The 22785-nt window shown below is 48.9% G+C and overlaps 6 protein-coding genes across 6 annotated transcripts; 4 read left to right on the plus strand and 2 right to left on the minus strand.

The window, feature by feature from the left end:
* Positions 1–279: 279 nt before the first annotated feature.
* H6S33_007687 (uncharacterized protein) lies at positions 280–2440 on the plus strand (the record flags this gene model as incomplete). The annotated part of the gene is made up of 4 exons (XM_044839028.1): positions 280–642; positions 754–1020; positions 1080–2285; positions 2345–2440. 4 exons carry the CDS (start codon positions 280–282, stop codon positions 2438–2440), a joined length of 1932 nt encoding a protein of 643 aa, XP_044688560.1.
* An 832-nt stretch (positions 2441–3272) lies between these two features.
* H6S33_007688 (uncharacterized protein) lies at positions 3273–5561 on the minus strand (the record flags this gene model as incomplete). Its single annotated transcript, XM_044839029.1, has 4 exons — positions 3273–3299; positions 3385–4660; positions 4720–5147; positions 5226–5561. 4 exons carry the CDS (start codon positions 5559–5561, stop codon positions 3273–3275), a joined length of 2067 nt encoding a protein of 688 aa, XP_044688561.1.
* A 2409-nt stretch (positions 5562–7970) lies between these two features.
* Positions 7971–8345, minus strand: H6S33_007689 (uncharacterized protein; the record flags this gene model as incomplete). The annotated part of the gene is made up of 3 exons (XM_044839030.1): positions 7971–8045; positions 8109–8180; positions 8268–8345. 3 exons carry the CDS (start codon positions 8343–8345, stop codon positions 7971–7973), a joined length of 225 nt encoding a protein of 74 aa, XP_044688562.1.
* A 1539-nt stretch (positions 8346–9884) lies between these two features.
* On the plus strand, positions 9885–12311 carry H6S33_007690 (uncharacterized protein; the record flags this gene model as incomplete). The annotated part of the gene is made up of 1 exon (XM_044839031.1): positions 9885–12311. One exon carries the CDS (start codon positions 9885–9887, stop codon positions 12309–12311), a length of 2427 nt encoding a protein of 808 aa, XP_044688563.1.
* Positions 12312–13913: 1602 nt separating this feature from the next.
* H6S33_007691 (uncharacterized protein) lies at positions 13914–15821 on the plus strand (the record flags this gene model as incomplete). The annotated part of the gene is made up of 1 exon (XM_044839032.1): positions 13914–15821. One exon carries the CDS (start codon positions 13914–13916, stop codon positions 15819–15821), a length of 1908 nt encoding a protein of 635 aa, XP_044688564.1.
* Positions 15822–17205: 1384 nt separating this feature from the next.
* Positions 17206–20048, plus strand: H6S33_007692 (uncharacterized protein; the record flags this gene model as incomplete). The annotated part of the gene is made up of 12 exons (XM_044839033.1): positions 17206–17349; positions 17442–17501; positions 17973–18037; positions 18322–18407; positions 18488–18508; positions 19013–19017; positions 19090–19228; positions 19442–19447; positions 19499–19637; positions 19801–19903; positions 19958–19983; positions 20036–20048. The coding sequence occupies 12 exons, from the start codon at positions 17206–17208 to the stop codon at positions 20046–20048; spliced, it is 807 nt and encodes a 268-aa protein (XP_044688565.1).
* Between the last annotated feature and the right edge of the window lie 2737 nt (positions 20049–22785).

Genomic DNA, 22785 nt, shown 5'->3' on the forward strand with positions numbered 1-22785 from the left:
GATGAGGATGTGAATTTACCACTTGTCACGGGTTTCGGCATCCCTACCTCACCCCCCTGTGCTCTACATAGCGACGTCACCACCACAACCACAGCCTCAACACCCCCACTATCACCAACATCTTTAACATCACAGACCTCACCTCATCGCTGCTAGAAATACTCCCTAGGAGCTCAGAGACACTATTCTCAAAAATCCGTGTCTCACTGCTTATCGTTTATCTCTACCTACAACTGTGACTACTCGCTCGCTTCTCCCTTGACAACCCCTTCACTAGCAATGTGGGAGGACAATAACCCCCTCTCCTACGATCGCCGGTCATCTACCTCTTCGTTCCATCGGCCTGGGCTATCTCCAGCAGCTTCAGACGACTCCCATGGTGCTGATCCGCCTGATTTCTTAACCTACCAGGCTCCCTCTGAACACTCCCAGGATGACTTTCCAGCTCGAAACAATCTAGAAGACGACGATGACGATGAGGGTGAAGAAGAGGAGTATAGACAACAGAGAAAGCCCACAGGCTATGGCTCTCGAGTTGAACAAATGTTAATGGAAAATAAGGATGTTGCTATCAAGATTGCCGACGCGGGGAAGAACTCGGAAGGAAGTGGTGGTTACATTGTGTACACAATTAGGACCGGGGTATGTTTTGATAGCTTCCAAAACTCCATCCCTCACCAAGATATAAGTTTCAAAAGAGGCACGATCGACACATGGGTGTGATTGAAATTTTCAAGCTGACCAACACTACAGGACCTGGAAGTTCGTCGTCGCTACTCCGAATTCGAATCTCTTCGCAAGAATCTCGCCCTGCTACATCCCTGTCTTATCGTACCCCCCATACCAGAGAAACATCAAGTCTCCGACTATGTAGCCGCACCCACGAGCGCTAAAGAAAATGTTAACATCATTGATCACCGGAAACGTATGCTGGGGGTCTTTTTGAACCGTTGCGCTAGAATGCGTGAGATTCGGGAAGATAGTGTCTTTCAGAGGTTCTTAGATTCTAATGCCAGCTGGGTATTTACACTCTCCCTAGCCAGAAACTCTGCACTGCTAACTTCAGACAATATATATAGAGCGAGGTATTGAGCTCGCCCCCAATTTCTAATCTACCAAAGCAACATTTAAAAGCTCCGCCTCTCGACCCCTCAAACCCCTCACCAGGGCACGCCTTTCTCCCAATTCCCTCAGCTTCTGCTAGGCTCAAACAGAGCTCTCCTCCCTCAACACCGCATGCCCCCCGTGAAGGTCAACCTTTTTCACGATTCCCGCCACCCAACCACACGCTCTCAGAATCAGAGCTTGATCCTTACTTTACTACCTATGAATCTGCCACCCGAACATACGAATCGCTTTTGACTGGCTCTATTGAGCGTGTCAATCGCCGTATTCTTAAACGATTAAGTGAACTTTCTCTCGACTATAGTGAACTTGGCGCTCGCTACAACGCTTTCTCGCTATCTGAAACCGGCGATCTTGCTGCTTCAATCGAGAAAATTGGACAAGCGGTTGACTCTTCCTACATTGCAACAGAAGAGCTTGCCAGGGTCCTTGGCTCTGGTTTTGCTGAGCCCCTCCGCGAGTCAGCACAGTTTGCTGGTGTAGTTCAAAAGGTTCTCCGTTACAGACTTCTGAAACGTGTCCAAGAAGAAATGACACGAGACTTATTGGCGCAAAAACGCCTACTGCTACAAAGTCTTGAACGCTCTGAAAAGGAAGCAAAAAGAATTGAACAGTATCTCCATGGTGACACTGATGTTTCCAATGGAGAGTCTAGAGGTTCTGGTGGTAGTGTAGATGGTGGGTTTTCCGGTGATGACGTGGAAAGCATTGATTCTGGTGATTTCCCCCCTACGCATTCGGAATCTTCGCCTCCTCCGCAGAGATCTAAATCAACCACCCGACCATCTAGAAATAGCATATCATCTTCCTCTGCAGGTGCATCATCATCGACTTCACACGCTCACAGAAAATCTTCTTCCTATAGTGCTCCGTCTTCCGCTACATCCAGTGGAATTGGTATTATGGGGGGTGGTATAGCTGGTGGAAGTGGATTTCTAGCGAAGGGGTTCGGGAAGCTTAATTATGCGATCCACGGAATTGTTGACGTAGATCCTGAAAGAACCAGGAGGGACAACATCGGGAAAACGCACGAACAGCTAAGTCAACTCGAGGCTGCAAAAGAGGTGGCCGAGGGAGACGTGAAAGATGCCAGTAAAGGCGTATTAAGAGATTTGAGGCGATTCCAGAGAGGAAAGGAAGAGGATTTGAGAGCTATGATGGTAATTACAATCTTTATCATCAATCACCTTTTACCAAGACTAACAACATATCCATTCAGATTGTATACGCTAAATGTCACATTGAGTGGGCCCGTAAGAACCTGGATAGTTGGGAAAATGCTAAGGAAGAGGTGGAAAAGATTGTGGTCAGATAATCAACCCAATCGCTGTACGGGTAAAGGTGGGGGCTCATATTGTTGAAAAACTTCAACTGTTTCCGTAAAAACATCTCCTCAGTTTTATTAAGAGGACTGCACTGTTGTTATTTAAGAAAGAGCACAAATAGTGGGCTTTTTTCAGTTCACCCGAGAATGAAACATGACAATTTTATGAAAAAGAACTCTTGAAAGGTTGACATATTTTAGCTCTATTCTGAATGCCTATTCTCTATCAACCAACAACTACATGTATTTATCTCCTACAATAGCTATTCGTAGTTTTTGCTTGTCACGGTCATGGAGTATCACTCGATAATCTGATTTGTCCTATTTTTTAGTAAGCAGATACTTATGTCAAATAAAGCTGATTATTGTGGAAGCGTTGCTCCTTTTGTTCACCATCAGTTTTGGATATTCAAAGCAATGAAAGATGTCACATCCTTAGGTACTGGTGCCATATGGCAAACCTTGGAAGCCCCTTAGCGAGATACGGTTGACTATTACAGCGAGTTTTTCGGATCCCCACACCCAAAACCAGATCAAATTTATCTCAGTAAAATAATCATCCTCAAAGAAGTGGCTGGCCTCGTTGAGGGTATGTACTTTTGACTGAGTTTAAAGTCACTAGATGTGAGAGCGGGGCCAGGGTGAGACTTGGTATTGATCTTATCCTATAGAAATAGCTAGCTGCATGTATTATACTATTTCTTGAAATCCTTATTCCGAGACTAAAAGCTAACCTTGGATATTCGTCAATCAGAGTGCCACCAAAGTTTCTCTACCAGTGACATTATCCTTGAAATGTGGCTAATTAAACTTAGCAGCAACTCTACTTGGTTTTCTTGAAAGGCCAAGACTAGACATCAAATCGCATCGTCAGTTACAACTTCTTCGAATCAGGTTCTGGTATCAGTTGATCGGGGATTTAAACTATTCCTTACCAGTCTCAACGATGAAACCTTCCTACTCTGAGACTTCAGAAGGGACACCTTTGTCTCTTTCATCTCCTTTCCCTCCTTTCCCTCCTTTGCATTCTTCGCATCCTTCGCATCCTTCTCATCCTTCTTACTCTCTTCTAGATGGAGATAATTTTCTTTTAAATCTGTCAAGACTGAAAACCCCTGGATCCTCCGCCCAATCTGAGTTGACAAATATCCTGGATGGATATCGTAAAACTGGGCTTTCCCTACTCGGTTCGGTGCACAGTTCTCCTTGACGGGGTCTCTCGTAGGAATGAGAATAACGCTGGCGAATGACTCGTCATACCCATCGAAAAAGACACCCACCCTGTCATCTTCTAGACCATCTCTCAAGAGTTGAATGACCTTGTAAGTGGCCCTCATCAAGCTGACGAAATTCGCAGACTTCATAGAAAATACATCACCTCTGATCTGCTTTCGCGGGACTAGAATAGTCATTCCAACGCTGCTGCCATGCGGGTCAAGGAACGCAACATGTTCGTGGTCCTCCCAGATCCGATGGTGCGGGACCTGGCCACAGATGACTCGAGTATAGTAGTTATTTTCATCAGTCTCCCCTTCGAAGCTGAAATCTTTGGGTTCAGCGGCTCCCAGCTTCTTGTGGACCATAGCGGTGAGCCCAGCTGAATATATATCTTCGCCCTTCTTGGAAGTTAGATAAGGTAGGTTGGTGTCACGTTGCATTCGTTCGTAGTGCTTTTCGGTCCAGTTTTCTTCCTTATCATCAAATGGTAGGAGTGAAAGTGTCCCGGTACCATTACAGGCCAGTCCAACGAAGGAGGCATCTAAGGAAGCAGAAAGAGCCAATGACATGCTCCAAATCGAGACCATGGTTTGCATAAATTGGGCATAGTTTAAGTCTGAAAGATTCGAACAGTCTTTCAACGTTGCCACTATTTGTCCCTCGCAGGTTGGGTAACGCGTGAAGCCTGCTTCCAGAAATGCATCACATCTAATGAGGTGATGGGAAGTGACTGGGGTTGAGTTCCCATGGACACGAGTCCAGCTACCAGCAAGGTTAGAACAAGTTGAGACTAGATGAACACGGGCATTCGAACGGATCTCTATTGCTCCGGTCCTATCAACGGCAATAATTGAATGTGGATTGCAATCCTTTTCAAACAGGAAGTCGAAGACTTGATCAACAGCTCCTTTGATGGTTTCGGCTGGGTCTCTCTTGAGCATGCACACTATTCTTCCCGGCTCGTACTCCATGAGATCCTCGTTTGTACCAGCGCTGTTCCAGTTAGTAAAAGAGTTACTCCATTATCAGAAAGTAAAGTCTAAGTAACTTACCAGACAACTGCACAATTATTATCGCACATTATTCCCGCACAAATTTCAGGCATAGTAGTAGGATCTCCAGCTTCTCCGGCAGGCCCACCACTGGAAACAGCCGCTGCCAAATCCCCATGTTTATCCATGGCGACAACACCCACTCCTTCCAAGAAGGTTGGAAGATATGGTGCACGATATAACTCTATCGTGGTAGAATCCAGCCAGTTTCTGTCTGCCTCCACAAAGTAATCGTCCGGCATTCTTCTGCATCTGGACTTGCGACCAAGTTCATTTGCTTGTTCTCCAAATCGAACCCTAAGATCTTTATCCAAAAATGCTCGTGCAACACGAATCGGATTCTTAAACGACTGGATGCCTACAGCAACCCCATGCCTTGTAGGAAGATCCTTTGCCCTCTGAGCTCCTCCTATGATGGCCGCACTACACTATTGAACACACAAAAACATTAATATTAATATCTCTCCAATAACGGTAAAAGATCAAGCAAATCTTCGAAGACCAACCGGAGGGCATTCAGAGTCTATCCTAGTGGCGCCCTTCCCCGCGTTGAAATAACCCATGTTCTCCAGCGTGTAAACCACACTCTCTACAGCATCTAGGGCGGTCATGCCCGCCGCAAGTTCCCACCCAATCTCACGACAAATGTCGTCGATTGCTTCCATGACCGCTTTTTGTTCAGATTCGGGGGCACTCCATGAATCTGCCTGGCCGGCCGAGATGGCAAGGGAGAATACGGGGCATGGAGACTTCTCGGGGGGTTCCTTCCGAAGAGCGTTTTTGATTGCTAGTGCCTGCTTTCTGGCGCGGTACTCGTCGATAGGTCGGGCTTTACTACTCATTTTGTGCTGGTGTTGTGGGAGATTTAGGTGTGGTTAAATGAGCGTTTGGGAATTTGTGGTGTTGTGTACGGGGAGCGGTAGAAAGGAATCTCGGGCAAGTTTCGGAGGGTATCAGCGTGGCTGGGGCGGGACGAGTTGGGGATTGTTGATGGGAGGAAATTACTATGTTACTACGGAAGGTTCCACATCACATTAAAACTATCTCTTAGCATTGTAGTTTGAAGGATATGCAACATTGAGAGAGAGAGGTAAGTCACGGGACTGGTGAATTTACGTCTTTTTTTTTTTTGTCCCCACGCCAGGTTGTAGCATATAAACACAGAAACTCCAACTGCTATTTGTGACCATATATGGGAACAACCTCTCAATTCGCTTCAGCTTCAGCTTCAGCGTATTTGTATTACGAATCCTTTGGTACTGCGTGCTCTCGCCGTCCCAACAAGAGGGTCTGGATGGAAACCCGAAAAGCCTGGGTTGCCAAGGCTCAATCATACTGCATCACTCGCTCTTAAAGTGCAGTGAATGCCAAGACGCTTATCATTTACGTCGAAAAAGAATCTCCGCCAGTAAAAATCTCATACCTAACCCCAGTTCGTAGGCCTAAAAATCCTTGGCCTTTTGGTCTATATTCTGTAGCGTCACATCTTATCACTCGCTCTGGATTTCAATCTTGTGCGGAGACCACATCATACGAGGTTCTAGAAGATACATATACATCCAAAGCGGCTTATACACAACCTTCAACTTCGTGATCAAACCCTTCCCCGCTTCAACCATCGAACATATTCGCTGCCTAATTGAAACCGTTTGGCACGCAGGTACCCATCAAAACGAAGACCCTATAGGCCTATCGAGACCTTATGCTCGGTGGAGAGAGAACTTATAAACATGTAGTATATACATGTAGTTACCCACTCCAATCAGCCTACGTTATGCATACTCCTTTAAGAACCGCTCTAAGTACGTTCAACAATTCGATAGAATAGTACGAAGTACTACATGAGCTATAAAGTGTATTGAGTTTCATGTCATTATGATAACGATCGCTGTCAAAAAGAAATAAACCGCGAGATCCTTGGCGGGGTTTTGGGCTTGGAGGGCAAAAGAAAAGACAACAAAGGTGGAGCTGGTATCATAATTCTTCAGGCGCAGCATAAAGACTAGAGGAAGCATCTGCTGTTGACTTTAATAGTCGAATGTCGAATGGCTGTGTATGCAGAGGAAAGAAAAAGAGGAATTCGGGTGGCAGAGTGACAGAGTGGCGGGTTGAGTGGAGGTTAGTTGGGCCAAGCATGCAGTAAGCCGCCAAAGGACCGCGGATATATGCCTTCTAGATTTTCACCTGGCCCGGCCTAGGCTCGTTCTCAGCTCTCCTATCGATATAAACTTTCACATGTTACAGTGTGTGATAGGTACGAGACCAGGCCCGACCCCATCCCCTGTTGATTTGTCCTACACTCAGAAGCAAGCTACTCGTAGTACGTAGGCACGAGGCTAGATTTCACTACATCTAGCTACTGCGGTATCTTCTATCCTTCCCATAAATAATACAACTCTTCACATCATACAATGCCTCGAGCTCCTCGTTTCTCAAAGCTCGGACCTGCATGTATATGAGTAACTCTATTGCGCTTAAAGGATGGCTATTCGATATACGACGGAGTGCCACTCATGCCAGCTCCAGAGGTTCTCATCGGGCTGGCTTGTATCGTCGTACTCTTGAACCCTGGCATTTCAAGTGGTTTTGCAGGATGGATTGAGGGAAGTAAGAAGAAAGTCCGACGCACACTTACCAATATCAATTGACTTTCTTTCTCTAATCTGGTACTAGTAAATAGTGACAAAAATTCAACATCGACAACATCTCTCCATTCCGAAGTGCAGACACAATAAGTATTTAACTGGACCCATGGCTTGAAGTCATCCTCCCCCCCAAAGAACCAGGGCTGCCAAGCATTTAGTCAGACTCATAGGCTGTCACTCGAGAATGTCATTGGCTTCCTTCCTCCGGTCCGGAAAACGCATCCCACTAGAGTACAATCGGTAGTCAACGGGGAGTGGCGAAACCTTCGGGATACTGCCCAGAGTTCACCTTTGAAACCCAACTTACGCGTCCTTACCGCCAAAACTCTGTAGTTTCAAAGGCACACCCCGATACAGCCCCGACACATTGCTCCTTCGATCCTGCCGTTGGGAAGCTCACCGCTTGAAACCCAAAAACTCCTCTACCTTCTTCACTCTGTTAGTGACCCTGTTGATCCTGTACTGATATCGGTGTCCTCTCCGCGCAGCCAACGTCAGAGTGACTACGCCAAGTGTAGATCACAGTAGTGAACCCTTGGTATGAAGCGAACATAAGCTCCGATCGACGTGGTTCTATTTTCGGTACTTCGGGGAGATGTGGGGAGATCAGATAAGATCCGGGGTAACCACAACACCTCTTTGTTTTGGCGAGGTGATGTGAGTTTGTGGAGTATGACTGTACTGCGCACATTCTGGTATCAGCTCTGCGTGCAGTGAGGCATAAGCAGCGGGAGTGAGTACTACTCTAAAGAGCATTACATCCAGAAGTCGAGCTCCAACAGTTTGGTCGGAACTCCAGCCGCACGCGCGGCTATCCTGGAACCAAGCTTAAGAGCCTCACCAACCAGTTTCTCGGTAAGACGCGTTTGTTCACAGCCAGAAACCTACTGAGACATGTCTCACCTTATTTGGTCCTAGAGCTGCAACCGGGTTCAAACTTTTTTCTTTTCTCTGCGTGGGAGCCGCATGAATTCTCCGCATATTTTGGAAGCTTCTTTTTGAGGGTTTTTCTCCCTTTCTTCTATGCATTTCTGTGCTTTATTTTATCCGGGGAGTTAAGGGTAGAGCGCGCAGCCTGCTCCTTAGTGGTATGATCGTGAGATGTAACCAGGTAGTATTTCAGGCTGAGCATCTCTGCGGTGAGAGCTCTCCGTATTGTATGTCATGTATGTATGTAGGTAGGGACTATATTGTGTTTTGATATACCTATGTAGGTGCTGTTGAGTGTGGGGGGATGTTTGTGGGCATATCGGCCTTCTGCCCTCGGTAAGAAGCCAGGAAACGACCACCGTTAGTTGGTCGATATGTGGGTACATGCATGTAGGACAGCATTTGGTGACTCTTGAGGCTCAATTCCTCAGCTGGTGGTGTACTGGTAAGGGCCTGTGGTGATACGAAATGTCTATCCAACTAAGCTCGCGTGCACTTGTTCTCTGCACATGTACAGTCATTTCAAAAGTTTCATTTGCTCTAGGGATCAATAATATCTAGGGCCTGATTATTCATGACCTCATCTCAGCACTGTCTTGTCTCTTGTCTTCTTCCCCTCGATGGATGAATGGTAGGGAAGGTTCAATTCTCTCGATATTTGTAGGAGATACTAATTCTGATACCTACAAGTAGTTATGCATGATATTACACAGAACCCACTTACATGCTTTGCTCTACGAGTCTACAGATAGGCAGTGAGTGGTGTTACTCGAACAAAAGGACCTCAAGTACTTGGCTGGAATTGGTCGTCTGAATTCCAATTTACCCATGCGACTCGAGTAACCAACTGCAGTAAGTGGATGAGAGGCAGATAGACATGAAGAGGACAGGAATCCACAGCAACCAGCACAGGTAGAAGTGAGGAGCGGCGGGAGAAGAGCTGGTCCAATCCTGCTCTGTCTTGTGTGTTAGTCACTCTGACTTCATTGCGGAGAAGACGGGAAGAGCGTTCGTTCAACTCTTGTATCTATCTATCTATCTATCTCGCAGACGATTTCCTCGTTTCTCTCGGTTTCGTTCATCTTCTCTGAATATACTCAATTCAGTCACTCGCTGGCTGTTTTGTTTTTGTTTTACTATACATACTTCTGATCAATCGTTCAATTCACCACTGTCACCTCATTGTCACTTCAATCTCGCTCTCCCGTGTCTCGCGGGCTTTGGGTTGGAATACTCGCACGCAATAGCCTGGCGCCGAACCTTTCCTACAATAACCCCCCCACACAAGAGTTTCTCCGCAACCGTGCCCATACCACCAGATTCCCCCACCAAACCACCGGTGATCTTCTCCCTCCTCATCGCCACTTTGTTCATCTCAATTGCATCCCACACCCCCTGCGCTCTCTACCTACAGAACTCTACGATACGCTCAGACGAGGCTGGCTGCATTTTCATTTCGATAGCCAGTCAAGTCAAGTCTGAGGCCTACGTTGGGTGCTACGTACCTAGATAGCAGCCAACCCCCATCAACAACTCAACGATCATCCCTCAACCGACAGCCCCAACTTTGTCAATCAGGGAAAATACATAATGCCATCGCCTCCATCAGTCAGCCAACTCCTGGGTATTAACCCTTTCCCTGCAGAAGCCTCGCCGATCACACCCCCCGGCGATTCCCGAGAACCAATGAACCCTTCCCCCCCTCATCCTCCTCTACCCGCATCAGAAATCGAGCTCCTGGCACGACTCGACCAGAAGCGAAGGGAAATTGAGGCGGAAATCGAGGCGTTCAAGGCGGCAAAAGAGGAGGAGTACAGGGAACTGGAGAGGTGGCTGAGAGCAGAGCAGAAACAACTACAGAACACGAATGGTGGGGATGCGACGACACATGTTGCCGCGGCGGCGGCGACAACGACTACAGCAGCGTCCTCTAGTAACGATAAAGGATTCACCCGTGGTGAGGAACAAGTCGGACGCACTTCTGGAACTGTTGGCACTGGCACTGGGAGTCAGATCCCGCTGGACCTCGGCGGTTCAAAGCTCAACGACACGCTGAAGCTCGAGCTCCCTGACAACCGGAAGCAGCCAGGTCTGGACGAAAGCAGCGCTGACAGCAGTGCTACCACCTCCCCGCCATTTGAAAAGGAACTGCAAGCCGCGGGACTCTTCACTCCTAGATACCTCCCACTGCTTGATAACAACTTCTTTCGACAGAGCCCTCCGCAGGAGAGCCCGGCTTCGTTACCACAACCTGTCATGCCGAAGCTTACAACTATCCCAGGTCCGCCGTCGAGGACAGGAAACACATCGCCGGCATACCCCCTCGCTTCGTCGCTCAAGAGTTCTTCTGGCAGTTCCACGGGTACACTCAACAAGTTGAAGCAAAAATCGCCGAAGCGGGTTACGTTCCTGTTCGAGGATGAGAACTCGGTTCCTTCGCGCAGTAGCCCACCACCGTCTACGAAGGTCCACTGGACTTTGGAGGAAGACTATCCGTTTGAGGATGAGGATGGCTTCGTGGAATACGAGGGAGAAGATGTTGAGGAAGTAGACCAGGAAGAATTCGAAGAGACAGCTGGCAAAGTAGAGCAGGTGGAGAACATCACAGAGTATGTAGGCGAGAGGTCTACAGGGGATGAGCTGGTTGTACCCATGACACTCGACAATAGTGCGCCTATCGTCCAAGGCGGAGATGCATTCAGTGGCCTGGGTATCAGAGGTGTATCCGGCGGGCTGGATACGACGAATGGGAACAATTCAACAACGCCAGGATTCGACTCAGAAGATGATGAAGTTAATGGGACCGGTGCGGATGATGATGACGACGAAGAAGCTCTCTTTGATCTGGACGAGACAATACCAGAAGTTGTGGATAACTCCCCGCCACAGCGAGATTACTCGGCACTATTGGACACTGCGCTACCACAAACGAACGATCGCCTTACGGCATCTAAATTCCCTATGCTTCCATCGTTTACACCAACATTCCCTTCAGTCCCTGCGTCCGCTTCAGATCCGATCCTGACTTTCGGAAAATCGCCTGGTCCCCGTCTTGGGCTTCCTAGAGGGGGATCAGGAGGGGCTCGTAGGGGTTCTCTAAGCTCCTCTCTATCACTATCACCGCTTCTTAGCCAGAAGAAAGAAGAAGAGACAATTAGCCCCTCGTTGCCAACTTTTGGATGGAAGGGCGGCATGAGTACTGAACCGTCTAAAAGCGGATTCGTTCCCACACCCGGTGGACGATTCAGAAGAAGAAGCATCGTAAAATACGACCTCCCCGAAGATGATGTCAACTCTCTCAAGGGGAAAGGCAAAGACTCATCACGGACCGCTATTGACGAAGAAGAGGAAGACGAAGACGAAACCCTTCTACTAAGCCGTAGCCCGAACGCAACAAGCCTGCCAATGTCAATAAGCCGTCATAGCCCTGCCGCATTCGTAGCCAAGTCCTCATCTTCAACACGTAGCCCCAAGCTCCCCGTCATCCAGAAAGACCCCCAGAACTCACTTCCAATCGCTGGGTCCCGCTCATCACCAAAGCCCGGTCGATCCCCACTCTCAGGCGCATCACAAGTACACTCTACCCCAATGCGCAAGGTAGACTCCGCAGACCTACTCGCAGCAATGCCGACATCATTCTCAGCGCCAGCGGAGGAAGGCTCGCCGGAGAAGAGCGACTCAGTGGCTAGCTACCGCCGCAGCTCACCATTCCCATCGGCATACGATCGCACGCCGTATCGGACCGCATATGCCGCTGAGGTAGCGGCCGCGGCTGCACTCGAGGACGACGAGGACTATGGCGGCGCGATGAAGAGCGTGGTAGGCGGTGTTGACGGCAGGACGGGGCTGGACCCGGACGTGAGCAGCTTCTCGTACCGGCCGGGCGTGGGGGTAAGGGCCAGGAGGGGCAGTGAGAGCGGTGGTGTCATGGGAATGGAGGCTATGGATCCGGGGCAGATGAGCTTTGGGATGAGGATGGCGTTTGAGAACGTTCATAAGGAGAGGAGCGGTAGATAGGTCTTGGTAGCAGTAGTAGATATGGGCAGTGTGAGGGAGTTGCGGTTCTTGTAGGGTTGTTTCTTTTTTTTTGTCTCTTTCCTTCCTTTCGATTTTCCTATATCTTGAGATCTACCATCGATTATCCATGCCGTCGATATTCATTTCTCCTTCTTGTGCATAAAACTCTCGGACACTTCTTTTTTTTTCCCTCTCTTCTTTTTTTCTTTCTTGGGGGGGGGGGGGCTTGGTGTGAAACATCTTTCTTTTAGCCTTTTGGTTCGTTTATCTCTATGTGTGTTCATTCTGGAAGAACTCATGAGTGTTTGTCGTTGTTATGCATAACTAGGGTTTTGCGGTTGTCTTTTTGGGTTTCCTTTTTCCTCTCTTCTGTTGTGAGCTATCAGAGCTGTGCACTGGGTTTGAAATCATGTGGTTATTCATGGCTTTGTATATGGATGATATGGGGTCTGGCGAGGGGGCCGGAGGCGGTGGTGGGAGGGGGTATGTAGGTGAATTACGGGGCGAATTACTACATAAAATACGGCATTTGCGTCATGGGGTAATTTGCGTGATGCATGTGGGGTGCTTGTGGTGATTATGATGGTGTCGATAGCTCGCTATAGGCGCGTGCTTGTGGTGTGGTGGTAATATTCGGGTCATCAGAACTCACTCGGGTTTGGGACGGTAGGGAGTCTGCTTGTGGCTGGCTGGCTGGCTACATGCAGCTAGCTAGGTTGTGGTGTATGTAGAGACTAGACCTGAATACATGTCCGTCAGGATGCCTTGCTTGTTATCTCAAGCTTCTTCGTGGTTGAAGGATATGCCACAGCACCAGTGGTAGTTGATGCTACCACTGCCAGTTCAAATATCTAAAATGAGTACTATTTGCCTTTCGGGGTGGTTTTCCAAACACCCCACCCCATAACCCAACCGTTTGAGCTTCTACACAAACCCGTTGCTAGGTAATAAGGGTGTATATTATGATCGAGGGGCCTTCTCCGTGAAGGCGTGTCGCGGCTCATCAGTGTTGGATGTAGGACCCAGTGCCGTACAGTATGTAACAGTAACAGTACATGTATCTACATTCTGTGTTTTGCTTTTGTTGTTTGATAAACATGAATCATATGTAGCGAATCCGTAATATATAATCATCTCCCCCAGCTCTACGATTGCCAGTTTATAATGTTTATCTCAAACACGCTTCCAGACCAAATATCCTTGATAGGGCTATTCCATAGAATTAATACTTGAAGCTCCAAGCCCTAAGCCCTGCTTCGTTTACCAGGAGGGAGGTCTTAGATAAGTATGTAGCTGTGCTGACGGTGTCGCCCAATCCAATTAATAAGCGATATCATAATCGCAAACCTACGCTTTGAAATATAGATTTCAATAAGGGCCGGACAAACCTCTACTAAGTGGGGCTTATAAGAACGGGCTTCTACTTTAGTTAGGTGATATCACCACTCCCAGCAGCAGAGTACGGTCTAGAGAGCAGAGCACACGATAAGCAGAAAGTAGCACCTTACCAACCCCTACACAGCTAAGATCAGCAGCGCAGCAAGTAGCCCCACCACACAAACAAACCCGCAAAACGATCATCACCCCACCCCACCACCCACCATGCCGGGCCTCCTCCCACTCTCAGAGTACAGCTCCCTCATCTCCCTCACCACACCCTTCGCCCCACCCCCCGCCCCCACCGGTACCGCAGCCGCCGCAGCCCTCGACTCGGCGCTCTCCCACCTCTGGGGCGACTACCGTCGGCGCAACGGCCAGCGCGCCGCAGCCCACGACATCACCCAGATCGACCTGAGCCAGAAGACAAAGCTCCTCCACCAGCTGCTCACCGTGCGCGAGCCGCACCCGCCGCTGCCCGAGGACGTGCTCGCAGACATCGAGAGCACTCTGCGCTACATCAACCGCAAGAAGGCGCTGACGCCGGTCGCCTCACTGCCCGTGGTGCTGCCCGCGCGGCCGAAGATTGCGCTCTGGCGCGGCGATATCACGGCGCTGGACGGCGTCACAGCGATCGTGAATGCGGCGAATGAGAGGATGCTGGGCTGCTTCACGCCCGGGCATCTGTGTATCGATAATGTCATCCATTATGCGGCGGGCCCGCGGCTGAGGGATGATTGTGCGAAGATCATGGGGATGCAGGGACAGCTGGAGCCGAATGGGAAGGTGAAGGTGACAAGGGGGTACCTGCTGCCGGCGAAGTACGTGCTGCATACGGCGGGGCCGCAGGTGCCGAAGAGGCCGATAGGGGTGCCGAGGGTGTCGGAGGCGGAGAAGAGGGACCTGGAAGGGAGCTATCTGAGCTGTCTGGAAGCTGTGGAGAACCTCCAGGTCGAGGAGGGGCAGAGCAAGTCCGTGGCATTCTGCTGTATAAGTACGGGCGTGTTTGGATATCCTCCGGAGGAAGCGGTGAACGTCGCCGTCGACACAGTGCTGGCGTATCTCGACGAAAACCCGGCCACCAGCATTGACCGTGTCGTTTTCAACGTCTTTACGGCCACTGACCTGAGCCTGTATATCGACAAGCTCAACAGCCTCCTCCCCAAGCCCACAATCACACCGGAGCTCCTCATAACCCCCGCAACTACGTCCGCCTCCCTAGAGCTCGCCGCACAATGGCTCAAGTCCGCGCCCAACCTCCTCATCACCGCCGGCGCCGGTCTTTCTGCCTCCGACGGCCTCGACTACACCTCGCAAGACCTCTTCCGCAAGAACTTCCCGGGCATGTGGGAGCAGGGCTTCACCTGTCTGTACGACTTCATTGGCTACGACGAGTGGGAGTCACCCGCAGCCAAGTGGGGTTACTACTTCTCCAGCACCATCTTCGTGCGGGGCTGGACTCCCCCCTGCGGCGTCGACAACAGCGTGTACACGCAGTTGCGCCGGCTCATTACATCCCTCTATGGCGAAGGCGGTGAGAAGAGCGCAAACCTGTTTGTGCGCACGTCGAACGCCGATGGACTGTTCTTCCGCAATGGCTTCAGCGCGGAGAGGATTGCGACGCCGCAGGGAACGTATGAGCTCCTGCAGTGCATGCGCAAGTGTCGACCCGATGCGTACTGGCCGGTGCAGGAGTTTATTGACAAGGCAATTCCCTATCTGGATACTGTGGCGTGTGCGCTACGACAGGATATCAAGGGGTGGGAGGAGGTCATTCCGAGGTGTAGGCACTGTGCGGGAGAGGTGTTCCTGTGTGTGCGTGGAGGGAGCTTCTTCACGGAGGTGCCATTCGAGGCGTCGAATAGACGGTATACGGAGTTCAAGAGGCGCGCGTTGAAGGAGGGGTTGGTGGTGCTGGAGTTGGGCGCTGGGTTTAATACGCCCGGTGTTATCAGGTGGGAGGATGAGAGGCTGGCGACAGTCGGCGAGGGACGGGTCAAGCTGGTGAGAGTGGGATTGGGCGGAAGTGAGGCAGTTGAGTGGGATCTAGAGGGTGAAGAGAGGGCGGTGGCCATTGAGGGCGATGCAGGAAAGGTTGTCAAGTCGTTGGTGGAGCTTCTGGCGGCCGAGTGATCAGCTATGAAGATAATTGATTCTTGTAGATAATATCAAATAGGTGTTGGATAGGCACATCCATGGAGCTTTGGGATGACTTATGATTTCTTTTGTCTCTTCTGTTCAGTTTGCCTATTTGTACTTTCACTATCATCTCTTTTCGATCAGCATTCAACGCCCCTAGGAATCAGAACTTCAAAGATTGGCTACCTGCATAATAGAGCAGATGTTAGGAAAGATATCGGGTGGTAAATAACTTTGAAGAACCTAGTATTACCTCTCCCATTACACCGTCCGACTACGTTCTTTCTTCCCCCCTTTAGTCCTCTCTTGCACCCTGACCCCCGGGCGTCGTTCAACAACTCTCTATAGTAAATATTTTGTTATCCATCTACTAGGTCAAGAGATAAAGCGAGGGGCTTACGCTAGATAGCCAGTCCTGTGAAATCAGGCTCCAACAAAGGAGATTCGCAAGAGGTATAGCAGAACTTTGTGATGCCGTGATGAAGTAGCATTCACTCATACGCATGACTCCTTGATTTATCCAGACCTTGGAGTGACGGAGTCTTATCCTGACATCTGATATAGTAGCTACTACATTTGGTATATATATTGTGGCTCTGGACTGTACAGCTTTGTAGTAGTATCGATAGTTGACAGAAGGCAAAGGATACTGATTTGATATATGTGTGGTGAATAGGATGGTAAAGAGATGCAGTGGTGGGAGATACATGTATTTCAAAGATTCTGAACGGGCGAGGAAAAGACCACGGTGCACAAATATCGAGGCCAGATTGTATATTGGCACTTTTTCACTACTATCCTCGACGAAGGGGGGCTCGTACCCAGTTTGTGCTTAACAGAGACGTACTTGACCACACCCTTCAAGCATCGTCGATTCAGACATCTTCATCACACCGTGTACTGTTCCCAATCTTCATCTGGTCATCTCCAACCGTTGGAACCGGTGTATCGCCATCAACATCATGATTACATTAGAAGGTTCGGCACTCGCTTACTCCTCGTCAAGCCGAGCTATAAACTGTCAACCCTATGAATCGGCATCAGAAGCTCTGCTATTCCCGAGGCCCAAGACCTTTCCTCTCTTTGACTCAAGGGCGACTAAGATCTGTTCAAAATCATCAAAACGACTTTTCTGGGAAGCAGCTATATATAATCTATTCCTTTCACCGCATTTCAGAGAGCAATATTGTCTTCAGGTAAATAGTACAGGAACAAACCAAAGATTTTGCATTCTTACTAGCTAGCTGACCGCTTTAATTTGTGTGCATAACAACCTTTTTCTCTTATAGATGCATCACCAGGCAGAGCGCTTGCTGCAGCTGACTATACTACATGTATCCAGAAATGTTCCACTACACTAGAGAAGATCCATCGAGTGATGGGCTATGACCGAGGCCTTGGAGGCTCCGTTGTGCTAGTTCCAGCCATCCGCGCTTTCCTCAAGTATCTATTAGTCACCGATGCTACTGGAGAGGTTATTATTCACTCGAATTTCCCTCTTACCGAGCGGCACTGTATTGAGGTGCCATCCATACCTATAGCTTGAATTCGAACTCGAGATAGTTGAGACAACAGATATGGGCGTGTTCGAGCTTAACATTAACTGGGGCTTAGTTTGATCCGATCTTGTCACCTATTGAATCATTCATAAATGAGTGGTTGGACTTGGTCAAAGTCCCTACTTCACCGAGAATCTAAGCTACTTGTATGGGATTCTAATAGTGTTCCCCATGGGACGAACCGGCTCGTGATTTTTGGCTCGAGACAGCGGGCTCAACCATGAGACTAAACCTTACATGAGACAAGTCTTATCGGGGTTCTCTTTAGTCTGTTTCAAACCCGTCAAGATTTGGTAATCGTAGAGAATATATATATATATTGGAGAATATCGTGATACTTGGATCCACCCACAACCCTGAGTTCCCAATTGAACGCAAAATATATGCACGTATACTAATCCTGATAGCATGCTTTTAAGGGTAAGATGGCGGCAGCAAATCTGGGATCAGTTTCATTTCTGTGCTGGATCATACGCTATCACTCAGATAAGAGTGAGCCTAGACTCCAAAATAAGACAAGACTGAACCGCCACAAGACGAGACGAGACGAGTCTATTGGGGAGCGCTAAATGGAGATTAAATTAAGAACCGTATGAGTTTGGGACCGGGACCGCACGAGAAGGCGGGTGGTCTGGGAGGTGGCAATGGCAGGTAGACTGACCCCCACATGAATTAGAATGAAACTCAATTACTTAAACTACCCCTTATTTTGGCACTTACTTCGGCCTAATTGCATGGGGATAACTTACTGCTACTTCCCTGCTTTCTGCCTTGAATTATCGCGATATGGTTTTGGACTCTACACGTCATTGAAATGCGTCACCAATCCTAATTGAAAGCCTTAGCTCGTCTACCGGCACTAAGCGGAACTCCTAGTTTAAAACCTTATCAACGAAGAATACGGCAGGGGGATAGAAGACTAATAAAAACCAAAGATTCTTTGCTATCTTTTCAACGCACGTCAAAGCGTGGAGCGCTATTCAAAGCTTCAGTTTTAGTAAGCGGATGCAGTCCGAACTCGGTAAGTGAATGCCCGAGTGATAGCCTGTGATCCTCACAAAATCCCGAGGATTACACAGACACACGGTAATAACGAAACAGGAGTACATTGTTACAATACGTGTCCGTTACTCGGAGGAGGAGGTGTACGGACCTTTTTCTCTGCATACATGTAATTACTGTAGGGGTATTGTATTACATGTGTGCATTGATCATTCGTCATTCGACATTGATTCGCTATGGCGAGTGTCGAGAATATATATGCGACACCGTGAAGAGAGAGATACCACAGTTCCCACAGACTAAAATATCTATAAACGAGTTATTAGAAGCAAGTGAGTCCCGCTGTTACGCGGTTAACGGGAAGTTTAGATTGGGTGGATCATGATATATCACTCTGTCTGCGTACGCTGTTCTCTAGCCCTCAAGCGAGTGAGACAGGACACGTCATGTAGACAGTTCGTCCTGTTTTTTTCGTGCTATAGAGCTATATGTATGCTAGCTAGATATCCGTGCCTATCGTTTAATCAAGTTTTCGTCACCTCACGATATCGTTCCGCTAGAAGGTTATTAGTTTGGTCCATTTCACCAATTCCTGTGCTGACTTTGGAACACGTGGGCTCATAGTGTCGGTATATCTATTTCAATAACAGGAACATGCTGGTCCTTCGGGCTGATTTATACATAGTCTGACATCCGTGCAGTGTCTCACTCTCATGTCCACTCTTTGCAATTGCACCATATTGACCACGGCCCTCCGTGCTATTGGTCATGTGAAAAGATCCCTGATATTGAGGTCGACCAGAACGACATTCCGTATTATACCGAGAGTATACATCCCCTGTATGAAAGCTTGTTTCTAGGTTGAGGGAACTTTGGAAAAACGAACCTTGGCCTATCCTTGGTGAGACGGCTAACCTTTTGCCGAGGCAGCTGTCATGAACATTCTGGAACACAATCCTAGCACTGTCACTTTAAGAGAAGTTGTCTCGGAACTTCCATGAGCGGGTTTACTTATCTGTGTATCACATTGGGCCGGATTCTCTGTGTTGCTAGGTGACCGTATGGTGCTTCAGGTTGAACATAAGGATATCACATACTGATTTCACATAGAACCAAGTTTCATAACTCGGGTAGACCAGCATTGGCATGGATCTATAACTTATACATGTACCATTAACACTGGACCCGGCCCGGCTCTGCCAGCTACCAGACCTGGACCTCCGGCATATTTCGTCTTGACACGCTTCCTGTACGTACGCACTGCGAAGAAGCTTTTTACTAACTATGCCAAGAGCCGGGAGCTCTAGGCCAAGGTTCTTCACTACGCCAGTTGCAGCAGATATATTGCCATTTTCTTAACCACCGACACTCCGCACTCGTCTCATCCGGGATAAAACTCAAACCCAATACAGTGTCACCGTCTCCCAGACATCATCCCGGTACCTCCAGGCACCACAACCAGGATTCTCTTCCCGAGCGCGACAACAGGTACTTGCAACCGACAGTCATGCCAGGGTATGAGGAGCCAGGAGGAGGCAAGGAAGAGTTTTGGATATCTTCATGTTGAAGATGCGTAAAGACTCTATAGCACCAAGGTAAGTATGTAGCTGCTCGACCTGCCGGCATGGAGCTAGAGCTATCAATTAGGAGCGCCACCTAAGTGATGGAAAACTTTTTCAGGCACACAGTTAAGCGAAGAATACACAGGGGGAAGAAGGTAGAGTATGTAGCTAAGATCGATAGCCACGCACTCTCGTTCCGGGAGTGCATGGAAATCTCAGATCTGATCTAGTTTTATTCGTTATTCTTGTTTATCCTTCCCGGGGTGCCTGGCATTAGCCTTTGGATATACACCAGCCTGCTCTACTAGCTGGACGACGTTAGAACGGGACGACGGGTATTTGACAGTGCGGAGAGATTGTGAGGAGCCAGAGAGGAGGAGGAGGTGAGGAGGTGAGGCGATATGGAGAATGGAGAAGAGGGATTTTCACCACGATAAACAACGCAGCGGGACGTTTCCCAGTGTCCGCTGCTAGCAATGTACGATCTAGCAACGTTGGAAGATCGTGGAGCGACGACGTTCCTGCGCCTGAACCGCGTACTGGGGGGGTGGAGGGTGGTGGCTATTTTAGCATAGGGCTGCAGTGACGGTGCGGGTAAATTTTGAAAAGCCACCGAGTGATTGCTTGTGATGCACAGTAGTGATGAGTAACCAAACCCGCCAGACAGGATCACTCACAACATTTCCAAGATGTGAAAGATGAAGAGGAGGATGGGAGGATGGAGATGAAGATGGAGAATAGCCTGGTAGAGTTAGTCAGTGGAGTAGAGGCCTATTGGACAGATGCTCAAGATCGGGATCTGGCTGGGTTGGGCATTTATCCGGTGCTCTGTTCTGTTCGCGATCATTATTGTTCGTGGATCCTCACTCTAGCTAGCTGGATACGTCTCTCAATATGCTCAGGTACATACATCATGTACATACATATTGTTTTATCCGGGCATCGGCGTGTTTTGTGAGCAACAGCTTGAGCACAGTAATGTTTCAGGTGGCCCGAACTAGCTTGATATATAGCGATTGTTTCGATCTGTGCGGGGAATGGAAGCTGTTGCAGCTACCTACCGACATGTCTAGCTAGAATTCAGAGGAAACAAAAAGTCTGGAGAGAAAGTGTTTATGCTGGCTGTATGTACTCTACTGGCAACAATTTTTTGGCCTGTCTGCATAATAAATGTTTCTACCTACATATTGTCACGATTCCGCCAGGATGTTCCCCGCTCCCCCTCGTCCCGGGCCCCGGCGGCCATAGGCGGGTGCTACATGTAGTCAAGTTACGACCTAGCCTAGTACAAAGCCACCCGGCCCGCCCGGCGGCGACATGACAGCGGCCTCGGCCGCCTAGAGTCGCACACACCACACCCACACACCCACACACACAGTTAACAGAGCCTCATGCGTCACCCAACCGCAACCCCACCACCCCACCCGCCACCAGATTCCTGCAAAACCGGGCCGTACCATGGAACCAAACAAACAATTCGCGGGGAGCCAGAAAAGCAAAAAAGAAGAATAAACATCCGGACTGTCTGGCATCACTCTCATCACCTCACCTCACCTCTACTCTCGTTATGCTCGCGTATCATATCAGACTCTACCACGTCACATGGAGTCACTCACATGGAGTCACTCATATCATTGATTTGATTGACGGTATGTACAGTGATGGCGATCGCGCATAGTAAGATGAGATCTGGAGCGCCATCGACATACATATCTGCGCTGGTTGTGACGGGAATTTAGCCAGGCTGCCTGTGCACTGGGTTTTGCTGCGAGGGCGTGATTGGTAGCGTACGTGCTGGTGAGTGAGGGAGTGAGCGCTGGAGTAGGTTTAACAGAGTACGAGCTCGTGCCTGGAGGTAAGTATTGTAAGCAGTTAGTACCGTGCTCTACTCTATGTAGGGACAGGCAGAGTAGCTGCTACTGTAGCTAGGACAGCAGTAGAGCCAATGTGAGTGTTTGCACTGTACGTCAGTGACCGGACAGGACAGCACAGAGATAAGGTAAGGCATGGTGGCATATTTGTGGTGGAGATAAAGTTGAACCCTACGATAGTGGTTCTGCATGTAGGTACTCTAGTGGGGCTGACATGATGAAACCTCACTTTCACTTTTGGAAAGGAAATTGGAAGAAGGACGTTACGCTACATGGAGCCATAGCGAAACAACGACCGCCAGCTAGCTCGCCGCTTACGAGTCCATCTGCCTGCTCTACTCTGTCTGCTCTGCCCTATATTCTGCTCTTCTATGCTCTACTATACTTGGTGATCTGCTTTATGCCTCTCGCCCACATACTACTCTACCTAGCTATCATATCAATCACGCGCGCTCGTGATACAGCGTAGCGTACTCTAGACGCACGACATAATTGCGTCTCTGGACACGACACAGGCGCCATCCGGAACATTCTAACAGGAAGTGAAGATATGGGGTTAATTGGTGATGTGACAGCTGTCGACTCGTGTTGGAGTTGCCGGTACTGGGTGTCTGTTCTGTAACCCGTGACAGTGATGGTGTTGCAACTTGGATGACGGAGTGGAGTGCAGCAGGTGCGTTTGGATGTATTCGCAGGCAGAGTGGATGTAGATGTAGTTGTAGATGGATTGTTGTTGTAGTAGCCGACTCTGGTAGGAATTGGATATATGTCCAGTGGCTCTAGCTACAGAACCGGGCATCACGACGCCCATCACGGTCACGCAAAGCTGAAGCCAGACATTGACGCTCCAGATTGGGGAGACGAGGAATGCCTGATACCCGGTAACACTGGTCCTCTAGAGTACTGTACTCTAGAGCCTACCTACTGTACTCTACTCTATGCCTCTTCTTCCTCCTCCACTCAA

Source organism: Morchella sextelata (assembly GCF_020137385.1).
Source record: "Morchella sextelata strain SCLS chromosome Unknown scls_24, whole genome shotgun sequence".
Taxonomy (NCBI): domain Eukaryota; kingdom Fungi; phylum Ascomycota; class Pezizomycetes; order Pezizales; family Morchellaceae; genus Morchella; species Morchella sextelata.